This window comes from Cannabis sativa, chromosome 2, assembly GCF_029168945.1.
Source record: "Cannabis sativa cultivar Pink pepper isolate KNU-18-1 chromosome 2, ASM2916894v1, whole genome shotgun sequence".
NCBI classification, from domain to species: domain Eukaryota; kingdom Viridiplantae; phylum Streptophyta; class Magnoliopsida; order Rosales; family Cannabaceae; genus Cannabis; species Cannabis sativa.
In genome coordinates, this window is record NC_083602.1 from 53,781,838 (window position 1) to 53,795,562 (window position 13,725).

The 13,725-nt window shown below is 28.3% G+C and overlaps 2 protein-coding genes across 2 annotated transcripts; both read left to right on the forward strand.

Annotated features, from left to right (window-relative positions):
* The first annotated feature begins 1,888 nt into the window (after window positions 1-1,888).
* Window positions 1,889-3,259, forward strand: LOC115720540 (spermidine coumaroyl-CoA acyltransferase). Its single transcript, XM_030649684.2, has one exon. The coding sequence runs from the start codon at window positions 1,889-1,891 to the stop codon at window positions 3,257-3,259; it is 1,371 nt and encodes a 456-aa protein (XP_030505544.2).
* Window positions 3,260-10,059: 6,800 nt separating this feature from the next.
* LOC115720541 (uncharacterized) lies at window positions 10,060-11,340 on the forward strand. Its single transcript, XM_061109440.1, has 4 exons — window positions 10,060-10,150; window positions 10,245-10,489; window positions 10,577-10,897; window positions 11,006-11,340. Exons 1-4 carry the CDS (start codon window positions 10,060-10,062, stop codon window positions 11,114-11,116), a joined length of 768 nt encoding a protein of 255 aa, XP_060965423.1. The 3' UTR covers window positions 11,117-11,340.
* Window positions 11,341-13,725: the final 2,385 nt, after the last annotated feature.

Genomic DNA, 13,725 nt, shown 5'->3' on the forward strand with positions numbered 1-13,725 from the left:
TGTACATATATATATGTTTTGAATTATATACACATGTATATCATTTACTCTCTAGTCTCTATGTATAATTAAACCATAATCTTTGAGCTAATTAATGATCGATACCCATTTCGATTTTAAAATCCTTGTAAAAGAGAGAAGTCTTATATACCGATGATGATATTTCTCGTGCGTATATTATTCTCTGCTTATCTATTGTTACTTTACTTGTGCGGACTAATTATCAATTAAGTTCAACCTCAAAATGAAGTACATCTATGGAAATCTGATCTGTCTCTTTTGTAGTGGGCTGCAGTGGTAGTTGATGAAGATCTTGACGATAAGTTTGTACATGTCGTTTAAAATAGCTTATCTATATATATATATATATATATATATATAATATATACACTACTACAAGTACAAGCTGCAGCTAGTCGATCGAACACATAAATAAGAATATATAATAATTTCAAAAGGGACTAACTATAGCTAGTGTTGCTTTCACGTTCACCTAACCGATATATCGATCATTACAGAGCTAGGCATAAGAGGATTAATTAATTATTATATTCTACAATTAATAATTACAAGTTTGGCTTAAAGTATATATAGATAATTATAAACAAATTAAGAAGTTTTTCTTTTTTTTACTCTTAAAGCAGTTCCTTATTTTTTTTGGTATTTAAAATTAACAGCAACCACAACAACATATGTATAGCAACTTATTTATTAATATAGTTCAAAGTTGGAAAACTTGACTTACCAGATTTCCAAAAGAAATAAAAATAAAAAAGGAAAAATTGTTAATTATAAATAAAATATATGTGCACACACTAGAGTCAATGTTCTTATCTTGACCTACCTACCCCTTGTACAAGTGTAGAGAATTCAGTAAGACTAGATCAATTACTTGTGATCATTGTAATGATTTTTTTTTTCAATGAAGTGTGTTGTTAAATATTTATTTTTTCATTTTTTAATTTTTGATTACGTTGTAGGTGAGCAAAATACGCGTAAGAAAGCATCAAACCATATTTTACAACCAAATTATCAATATTAAAAATTTTATGAAACAAAAACAAATATATATATGAGAGAATATTTCAACTCGGATTCTGTATAAATAAATATATATATGTATGTTCGTACAGTTGCTTTTTGAAAAAAAAATTACTTATTATAATAGATTAATATACACAACAACGTAATTTGTAAATATGCATATGTAATATTATGAGTGATATGCTTACATGTCCGTGATAAAAGACTTTTTACTTGTATGTGTGTACATATGTATAAAGCAAATGGCTATTATTTTTTTCATTCATCTTTCTATGAAATCAAAAGGTAGAGAAAAAAATGTACTGGCCGGTTTGAAGACTTGTAAGTACGTAATTAAAAGGGTCCATTCACATTGAAAAATGGTGTATAAAATAAATTAATGGAATATTACAAAATAATCAACTACTTTTTTTTAAATAGTGCTATATAAAATATATTGAAAAACGGCGGACAAGTGGCATATGCTATAACCTACCCATCTGATCCATTTTCCAAACCATAATACTTGACTATTCCAAAATGAATATCGAAAAACATAAATAATATATTTTCACAAAACCTATAGATATACATAATTATTTAAAATATATACATGGTACTATTTTAATTTGAACTATTCATACGTATCTATAACTTTCGATATATTATATCATCTTAATCTTGACCAAACCCACCCACCAACCAACAACTGAACTATATATAGAGGTGGCTCACAAGATCAATATAAAGCAATTCAATCTACATACAATAGAGTATATACACATCTCTATAAATAAGCCTAAAACTCCCTTTATAAACATACCCATACACTTTATATATTCTAATTTTCTCATATTATTAATCCATGGCGCCATTTTGTGTTGTGAGGAAAGATTTCGAGCTTGTAAAGCCCTCAATACCAACTCCTTCAGAGGTTCTTTCTTTCTCAACCATTGATAACGATGTTAACATGGAAACAATCTCCCCAACTATCTTCGTCTGCCAATCAATAATTACTACCAATAATAATAACAACAACGCCGAAGAAGACCCAGCTAAGTTGATCAAACAAACTCTGTCCGAGGTTTTGGTGCATTACTACCCTTTAGCAGGGAGACTCAAACGACACACCCACGACGGAAGGCTTAGGCTCACTTGCAACACAAACGGCGTGCCGTTTTTGGAGGCCACAGCCGACTGTACACTCTCTTCACTAAGTTACTTAGACGATCTCAACTTCGAAATAGCCAAAGAATTCGTCTCTACTTCAACCCCAGCTGATTTCATCGACGAAAAGACCGGTTACGCCCCACTCATTATGCAGGTCACTAAATTCTCTTGTGGGGGTTTCACTATTGGATTTGGTCTCTCTCACTCTGTTAGTGATGGGTTTGGCGCGGCTCAGTTTTTCCAAGCCATAGCTGAGGTTTCTAAAGGTAAAAAGCTTTCGGTTAAGCCGGTTTGGGAAAGAGAAAGGCTTGTTGGTTCACCTATTAAAGAGCCTATAAAGGTTGATAATGGGTTATTTCCTGCTAAATCGCCTTATTTACCATTTTCTGATGTTGTTGATGAGTGTTTTTATGTGAAGAGTGAAAGCATAAAGAGACTAAAAGAAAGTTTAGCTAAAGAGATGAATAGTGTTCATTGTTCTTTAACTACTTTCGAAGTACTTGCTGCTTATGTATGGAGAGCAAGATTAAGAGCATTGAAACTCAACCCTGATGGGATAACAACTCTGTTCTTCGCAACTGGTTTAAGAAAGGTTATAAACCCTCCTTTGCCTGAAGGGTATTATGGGAATGCTTTTTTGACTTCGGCTGTTGAGATAACTGGTAAAGAACTTGATGAGAAACCGTTATCTGAGGTGGCCAATTTGATTAAGGAGAAGAAGAAAGATGTTTTTGATAATAATTACATTAGAAAATCTATTGATGTGTTGGAGACTGAGTTGGTGACTAGACAGAATGAGAAGATTAAGGCCACGGGTGCACTCATGGCTGTTACTGATTGGAGAAATTTGGGCTTAGTTGTTGAGGAAATTGGGTTTGGTTGGAAAGTGGTGAATGTTACAACGTTGCAATGGGAGTGTTTTGGGTCCGTTGATTTGTGTACTTTTTTGCCTCCTCCAAAATCTGACCCTTCGATGAAAAATGCCGTTGGGATTTTGGTTTCACTTCCTAGACCAGCCATGACCAAGTTCAAGGAAGAGATGAACGATCTTATGGTTATTAATTAATTAAATTATTCTTGCTTTTTTTATTATTACTTTTAATATATATGTTGCTTAAATTTTCGGTTTGATTATTTATATATAAATTATTACTGTTTAATTAATCAAAAATAATAAATATCTATAATTAAATGTATAAAAAAGCATACTATGTATTAGAAGGTACGTGCTTAATTAAGGGAATGTTTTATAAAGTACATTTTTAATAATTATGACTTTTATTAGCTTGAGTGTTGATGAAGACTTTTGTACATGTATATGTATGTACAAGCACTATGTATTTAATACTATACACGTTTCACTTAATTAATATATATGGTCTCTCATTTTTATTTCAAACATTAATTAATGTATTTTTCTTCTTACAAATCTTCAAATTTGAACGAATAATAAATGAACGATATATATTTAACGATGCAAATTAATAATACTGAACCGATCAGTAAATTATAATCATATCAAGTGAAAAACCACTTTGATCAAATAAATATAACATCTGAAATAATTATATTAAAAGTCAAGGGCTAGCTAGATATATGATCCAATTATAGGTCACCCACTTTTTGTGGCACTATATAGCATGCAGTTGGTATTGGTAATTACTATATATATATTCTTTCACACACACATATAGATACTAGATGAGAGTTACGGGGCGAGCCACGTAAATATTAGTTTTATATAAGTTTTAGTGGTTTTTGTTTAAGAATCCAGTAACTGAGCAACGGCAACAACAATGGTAGATAAATCTATTTAAGTTTTTCATATTTGTAAAGATTATAAATCTAAACTTTTAATTTTCTTGATTTGAGATTTTGAATTGTTCTGATTTATTTGTTTATGAATTTATTGAAATACTTGAATATTTATTGGTTTTGATTTTGAATTGTTCTGATGTATTCATACTTGAATATTTATATTAATAAAATTAGTCTGTAGCTTTATGGATTTAGAAAAAAAAAAGATATTTTTTAATATAGAGTTTAAATTTTATGCTGATGATTATTAATGAAATTAGTCTGTAACTTTATGTTTCTAGAAAAAAAAAAATATATTATTTTATATGGTTTGTTAGAGAGATATGTGGCTAAGATGATTTTTTTTTAATTTAAAAAAAGATTGTTTAATTTTTTGATTTTTTTAATTTAAAAAAAAATTGTTTAATTTTTTGGATTTAATTATTGGGTTTATTTGTTAACGGATATCAAACCTATTAACATCGTTAAATTTAACAGAATATTCTTTAAATCTAAACTTTTAATTTTCTTGATTTGAGATTTTGAATTGTTCTGATTTATTTGTTTATGAATTTATTGAAATACTTGAATATTTATTGGTTTTGATTTTGAATTGTTCTGATGTATTCATACTTGAATATTTATATTAATAAAATTAGTCTGTAGCTTTATGGATTTAGAAAAAAAAAAGATATTTTTTAATATAGAGTTTAAATTTTATGCTGATGATTATTAATGAAATTAGTCTGTAACTTTATGTTTCTAGAAAAAAAAAAATATATTATTTTATATGGTTTGTTAGAGAGATATGTGGCTAAGATGATTTTTTTTTAATTTAAAAAAAGATTGTTTAATTTTTTGATTTTTTTAATTTAAAAAAAAATTGTTTAATTTTTTGGATTTAATTATTGGGTTTATTTGTTAACGGATATCAAACCTATTAACATCGTTAAATTTAACAGAATATTCTTTAAATCTAAACTTTTAATTTTCTTGATTTGAGATTTTGAATTGTTCTGATTTATTTGTTTATGAGTTTATTGAAATACTTAATATTTATTGGTTTTGATTTTGATTTTGATTTTGAATTTATTGAATATTTATTGAAATACTTGAATATTCTTTTATTTTTAAGGTATATTCTGTTAAACCAAGAAATGCCGTTAGATAGGCACTTTTAATATATAAAGATATAACTGGTTGCTGTTCTCCATTGGAGTTAAGAAAGAAAAAAGAAGTTCACTGTTCTCACGTAATTGCTCACGTCTCATATATATATGGTTTTGTTGAATTGTAGCAGTTGAATAAATTTATTCATGATTTTTAGTGATCTGTGTGGGGATCGAATTTACTATATATTGAGCAAAACCAAACCATGACCAGGTATCTCGGGAGTGAGACGACATTATAATATTATTATTATCATTAATAATAATAATTATATATAACATTATATATATTAAATTAATTATCTTATGTGTCTACTATATATATCCACAGTGTAATGTATGACAAGTACTAAAGACAAACTATAATATAAGATGTAACAGTACCAATGAAAATATTGATCAAATTGAAATAAGAATACATGATCATCGATCGTGATGATATTGATATGCATAGAAAGAGATAATGAATTATGAAACCCTACACCACGTGTTATGGAGGCAAAAAAACAAAGAAAGAGGTTGGCCTGGCGTTCGTTGCTCTTACTAATTTGAAGTTGTCTTGTTGATTTTTCAACCATTACCCTAAAATAAAACAAAAATCAATTAATATGGTGGCCTTTAGGAAATTGATCAAGTTGGCTTTTTCCATGAGAAGGTGGATTAGTAAAGTCAAAGAAGTAGAACAGGTAGGATAATGTAGAAATATTAAAATTTGGAGTTAGTCATACATGTATTGCGCATGCGTGATGCACTTTAATGGTATTACTCTTTAATATATTATCTAAAAAAAATAGAATTATTATAAAACTAGGAAATATAGCCTCTTTTGGGGAGTTAATTTAATTTTTTTTAGTATTATAATAAACTAGGCAATATAGTCGCTTTTAGCACGGCTAATTTATTTTTTAGTATTATAATAAATAATTATTTAAAAATATAATTATAATATATAATAAAATTATAAATTAAATCTATTATCTTATTTTATATAATTATTAATAATTTATTTATTAAAACTAAATGCACAATTTTATTAATTATTATTTAAAATTATTTATCAAAAAGTTAAAATTATTATTATTTAAATTTCTTTGTTAAAAGAAATTATTTTTATAAAAATAAATAAATAAGGTGGTATAAAAAGATTATGGCGTTTCATAATATATTATTTTTATATCTCAATCATTCAAAACTATTGTTATTATTTTATTTCACTTATTGTACACTATGTATCACCTGTTGTCATAAATGTATTGCGCATGCTTGATGCACTTGAATGGTATTACTCTGAGCATCTCAAATATAATATTTCAGTTCAATATCTTATTTAAAAATATAATATTATATTTTATTAGAGAATTATTTTATACATTATTTTTAACTTTTTTTTCATAGTTTAGATTGTTTCGGTAGTTTCTCTAGTAATTTTTATACGGATTACTATACAAATTTTAGTTGCAATTTAGGCTGCTCCATTAGCTGCTATATGAATTTTTGTATGGAATTCTGTAAAAATACAAAAAAATATACATATTTTGAAGTATAAAAATAATAATAATAAAAACCTATTTTATTTCTATTTCCATATTATTTTTGATAATTTTTATTCTAAAATTTTCAATGAGAAGTAAATCTAAAACTTATTAAAATAATAATATATTATTATTAAATTTAATTTTTAGTTCAAACAAAAATCTAAGTTTAATTTTGTTGTGCTAATAATACCTAAATTATATTTCTAAAACTCCGTAAGTATCTGAGGATTAAATATTAAGTAATTATCCATTTGTCATTTTTTTATCGTTATATTTAAACTAATATTTTTTGAAAAAAAATAAAAATTAATAACCTAAATAAATTAAGGATTGCTACATTGATCATAATTTACTTAATACTTAACTCCTAGGTACTTACAAAAATTTTACAATTATAAATTTACTGCCAAAAATTAAACTTATGTATTTATTTGTAACTAATAATTAAAAATATTTATAGTGCAAATTACTCTATTTAATATATATTAAATGATTATATTTTTCTTACTTTATTGTGAAGATATAAAGGATGTGTGTAAGGTATTCTTTTATGCATCTATTAAAAGATGCTAAGAATATATTTATGTGATTAAGTATTCTTTATAGCATTCTCATTAAAGATCAAGAGCGTCAAAAATCTACAATGGCCAAAAAAAAATATAATATTTTATTATATTTTCCTTGCTGATAAATATAACTTGTTAGAAAATTATACATAAAGTAAACTTTGTAAAATAGAAATTTAATATATTAACTTACTTTTTGACGAAGAATCTCAGCCATAGTTACCGACCCTGTTGTTGAAGAGAATTTCATCTTCTGTCGATTGATAGAGTTTTGCTTCGACCGTTGAATGAAATCAGGAGTTGTGAACAATTCACATATTAGTCGCCATTGGTCTTCATTAAGTTCATTGGGAGGGTTCTTCACTGCATTTTCAAAGTCTTCTGGGTTTTTGTAATATTCTCTGAAGTGTCACTACAACAAATAATACCAATAGCGGCGGGGTTATTAGCGGCGGGCCCTCTCCGCCGCTAATAAGAGGGGTATTAGCGGCGGAGGGTGGGGTCCGCCGCTAATAGTTGGCCATATTTTTTTTTTTTTGAATATCATTAGCGGCGGGCAGTAGGCCGCTATTGCTCCGCCGCTAATACTAATAGCGGCGGGCCCGCCGCTATTGGTCCGCCGCTATTAGTATTAGCGGCGGACCCCGCCGCTAATACTCCGCCGCTAATAAATGGGCGGGATAATTCCCGCTCATGTATTTCAAATTATTAGCGGCGGACTATTAGCGGCGGGGGTCCGCCGCTAATAGTATTTTTTTTATTTTTTTATTTTTAATACTATTAGCGGCGGACCCCGCCGCTAATAGTCCGCCGCTACACATATTATAAATACCCCCATCAGCCCCACTTCTCCAACTTTTCCTTCATTTCAAAATTCAAACCCCTTTACCCCTCTTCCCCCAAATCCGACCCTTCCCCACCATCAGCCCCACCCCGAAGCACCCCACTCGGCGCACCACCACCCCGGCGCACCACCATCCCGACGCACCAACAGTACATCCCCACGCACTCCCGACGTTTTTTGGTATGTTTTTTTTTTTAATCTTATAATCTGGGTATTTGTATTTGTATGCATATTGTAATCTTATAGTTTTAGGTTTTAGATTTGTATTTGTATGCACATTTTGATTTATAATCTGGGTATATTTTTATGTTTAGATCGGATTTTTTTGTTTTTGTGATAGATACGTATATTGTGTATATTGTGTATATTGTGTATTTTGGTGTATAATTAATAATATGTGTATATATATATTGTTTGGGTATTAATTTTTTATTTTTTTGTATATATATATATATTGTATTATATATTTTATTTCTGTATATATATATTTCTTTATATATATATTATTTATGTTTTCTGTGTATAAATATTGTATTATATGTTAATTGTTATATATATATTAATTGATATATATATTTTTTTGTGTATTTATATAATTTATTTAGGTATTTATTATTTTATTTATTTGTATATTATCTATATATAAATATTTTTCTCTATATATATATTCACTGTATATATATATTTTTTATGTTTTATATTAGTATATATTTTCACTGTATATATATATATTATATATAATATGTATTTTTTATAATATATATTTTTTTACTGTATATATATATATTTATTTATGTAATGTATTTTTTTTATATATAATATATATTTTTTATGTTTATATATATGTAAATTTAATATATATAATTTTAGTGAGTGTATATACTAAATAAATATACTTTATAAAATTTATATATTTATTTTATTGTTGTAATTTTTTTTTACTTTTTTAATTTATTTGTTGGAATTGAAAGTATATATTTTTGTTATTTTTGTTGTTATATTGTAATTGTTATTTGATTTAATTTATTTGGTATAATTGTTGCCTAAAATTTTTAGGATAGTTAAAAAATTATTTGGTATAATTTTAGCCTAAAATTTTTAGTATAATATTACATAAAAATTTGAATATTGAAAATTAAAAAGTTAAATAAAAACAATTTTTTTAATTTTAATAATAATTGTAATTAAATTATCAAATTTTTATGTAAGTTTTTTAAGAAAAAATATGTTAATGGAATTTTATGTATTTTTAAGGTGGTAAAAATTAATTATTTTATATTTATTTTAATTTAAAAAACAAATTTAGTTTAAGGTGGTAAAAATTTAAAAATTAAAAATTTAAAATTTAGTAATTTAATGAATTTTTATAGTGTAATATGTAAAATAATTTTTTTTATAATATAATTAGTTTAAAGTTTGATAATTAATTTTAAGTTTCAAAAAATAATAATTTATTTAAAATTTAATTATTTTATATTTATTTAAATTTAAAAAATAAATTAATTTTTTTATGAATAATAAAAATAACACAAAAATTTAAAATTTATAATTATAATTATGTTTAAAAATATAACATAAAATTTGTATTCATAAAATATAAGACTTTAGAAAAATTCAAAAATTAATAATAAAGAACAATTATAATTCATATTTATAATTATATTTAAAAAATAAATTAATTTTTTTATGAATAATAAAAATAACACAAAAATTTAAAATTTATAATTATAATTATATTTATAATTATATTTAAAAATGTAAACTTAGTGAATGATGGAAATGATAGTGATTCTTCAGTGTAACTTTTATTTTGTAAACATTTGTTACTAAATTTTTTTACAATTAAAGGAATATTTAATTTCTTTCGTATTAACATTTTAAATACTTATATTTCAATTATGTGTTTCACATTTTGTGAATTCTTACATTTTTTTCCGTCTTCAAAGTAAAATAAAATGTCTGCTACGTTAGCGACACACCATGGTGGGGATGGTGATGGCAGGGATCCCCCTGATCCTTCTAGGGTACCGTCGTCCTGCGAATCAGGTTTTCTTATTTTCTCAAATCTAACATTGTTCTGAATATAAATAGTGAATGTATGATTTACTAATAATATTATTTTTCCCTCGAATATATATAGTTCCACCTCCGGTTAGAAAGGGTCGTGGGGTTGCCGCAAACGCTAACCTCGAAAAAAAAAGGAGAGAAGCTGGTAAGCCCTTACCGGTGGAGGTAGATCTTGAAACCGGCAAAGTAGTTGGCACTGAAGCCAGCAATTATGTTCGATTTCTTGGCCAACAAGTGAGCATGTTGTGCCCGGGTGGTCATCTAAATTTTTCCGATGTACCCCAACAATACAAGGATCAAGTGCTCAATCGAATCAGAGTGAGTAATTTTTAATTATTAAAGGTTGTAATAATTTTATGTCCTCATTTACAAATTAACATAATTTTAAATTATTTTATTACATAGTACTACTTTGATATCGATGGGAATCCCCACCGAGAGCTACTTATGAGGACTTTATATTCGGTGATGGCGGAGCGGTATAGTGAGCGAAAGACGCTCAGACACAAGCATTTCAAACAACATTACAAAAAACCAGAAGATTGGGACACAGTTCTCAAATTCCCCCCTGACTACTTGAATACCGAGACTTGGAAACCGGTTTGCGAATTGTTCGTTAGCGAGGCATTTTTGAATCGTTCAACTAAAAATAAATCGAATCGGCAACTAATGAAATATCCAACAACGCAAGGCACAAAATCGTTGGCGTCCATACGCCACGGAATGGTATGTATTAATTCTTTAATTGTTAAATGTTTCATAAAAAAAATTCTTTAATAGTTAATAATATTTTTTTCTTATAATAAACTAATTTAATTGTTTATATTTGTATAGGGGGGTACTCCTGGAGAGCATGTAGTTGACGCATGGAAGGAGATCCATGTGAAAAAACCGTCTGGAACTTTCGTTAATGAATTAGCTGCAAAAGATTATGTAAGTGATTAAAATGATTTATTATTAAAATTTATATTTTATATTAATTACATAGTCTAATAATTTTGATTTAAATAGGAGGAATTGATCAAGGAGCTTGATAGGAAGCGACTGGAACGACAATCCCAGAGCGATACTGGAACTGAATCTGAATCTGATACTGGTTATCAGTTTGACGTTATGGAAACAGTTCTAGGCCAAAGATCTGACTATCAGAGAGGCGTGGGTAAAAGGCTCAAGGGCAAAGGAAAGAAACCAATCCCCCAAACTCAATCAACGGTGCCTCCCCAACCGACTACTGAAATGATGAGCACCATGGCAGATATATTCTCAGCTATGCGTGCCACTTGGGGGGGTAATTTGACGCCTGAACAACGTGCCCTAATATTTAACCCACGCTTTGACAATTTCGTTCAAACGTATAGTCAATCGCAGTCTCCTGGTGGTTCGTCTTCTCAGAGTCATGCCGCTCCTCCGGAACAGCAACAACAACCTCCTACGCAACCACAATTTCAGCCTTCCTCGCAACAACAATTCCAAAATTTGTCACAGCAGCAATTTGAAAATTTTTTGCAGCAGCAACCCCAATCTTTTCCTCAGCAATTTCCTCGAAGAATAACAACGGTACGCTCCGCCAATGGGAAATCAGTTCTTATACCGAACACCGTCAGAGTCTCCTCCGCTCGGCTCAAACTTTGCTGATTTTGGATTATTTGGGAGTTCATCGCAGGAGAACCAATTTTTTTCAACTCCCATTTTCAACCAAGCTGAGCTCGGTAATTTGACGCTGGGTTTATCATCAGACCAAGCGTATGTGCCTTCTCCGCCACAGGCTTCGGGGACTCGTACCGAAAATAATCCAGATCAAGACTTCATAATTAGAGACTTGAATGAAGATGTTAATGAATAATTTATTTATGTTTTGTAATAATTTAGTTTAATTTTGAGACAATATTTTATTAAGATTAATATGTTAAAGTTAATTACTTTGGAGACAATTTTAAATTATTAATAATATTTAATTATTAATGAAGATTAATATTTAGTTTAATTATATTAATTAGATTTATTTATTAAATATTTAATTATTTATATATATAATATAAATAAATTTATATATAATATAAATAAATTTTTAAAAATAATTATTATTTTTTTTTATTCTGGTGTGCTGTAGCGGCGGAGCAATAGCGGCGGGACCCCGCCGCTATTGCTCTGTGTCAGTCTCGAAACACGAAGTCTGACACAGGGCAATAGCGGCGGGGTCCCGCCGCTATTGCTCCGCCGCTATTAATAGTATTAGCGGCGGAACCAGTTTTTGGCCGCTAATACTATTAATAGCGGCCAAGCAATAGCGGCGGACCAATAGCGGCCGAGGTCCGCCGCTATTGCCCTTTAGCGGCCAAAAAATGGAGCAATAGCGGCCGAGGGGCCCGCCGCTATTGCTCCTGAATGTTGTAGTGTGTTGCAATCTAATATTCTTTCGTGTTTTGTACTTCTCGGCCATCTCAGCTATCGAAATAGCTACTAACTTTGGATGACTGTCCAACTGGTAATAATGCTGCATATGACAAAAATAAATTAAAATAACATGGTAATAATCACATTTATTAGTGTAGATAAATTAATAATTATTTACCCGAAGCTTGGTTAAGATGAGGTGTTCGTACTGCTCCGGGACATTTGCCCAACTTGGATGATGTCCAGGCACATGCAGTGCAACCTCTCGCCCTACCAATCGAGGAAAAGCTTTACTCTCCAAGTCTACTATTTTGTTCGAGACACTGTCAACTTCTAATGGCAACGGGCCAGTAGAGTTTTTTCTTCTCTCTTCTAACTTTACTAAAACATTCCTCCCACGGCCTTTTCTCGCGTCACCACCTATGTTATTTATAATTATTTAATTATTTATTATTATTTTTAATAAATATACAAAAAATCTTTTAAATTCAATTACTTAATTGTAGGATTTATTTCACAAATTTTGTTAAATAAATATTAATTTAAATAATTGTCTATTTAAAAAAAAAAACTTGTTATGTTAATAAATACTTTTAGCTAATAAGTCGGCTTTAACTTGATATTTATTAATTGGATAGAGTAAAAATGTTATGTTTTGTATTTGGTTTAATTTAGTTAATATAGTTATGATAGAAAATAAGTAGGTGTGATGATGTTAATTAGTACTGTTCAGTTGATAATTTGATGAGACAAGTTAGAAGAGTTATATTGGGCTTTTTTTTTTTTTTTTTTTTTTTTTGTATTAAGGTATTGGAAGGTTAGATTAGTATATTATGGAATAGTAGTAAGAGGTAGTGAAGGCTTGGCTTTTAGTTATTGTTTGAAGTGATTGATTCCTCGTTACATATCATTTTGGATACATTGAGAGCTACTTATTATGTGATAGCTAGAATAGGTGGTATATACCAATCCGACATTACACTAGTAGTAGATATTACATTTTTTGTAGATCATTCTAATCAACATTTTTAATATATACAACTAGAAGTTTCTACAATGAAAAAGTTCTAGAAATTCTATTACTATTCAACATATTTCCAAGAAATATTTAAATGTGTACAAATTTTAATACTTTTTTTTGGTACATATTTTTGTAATTC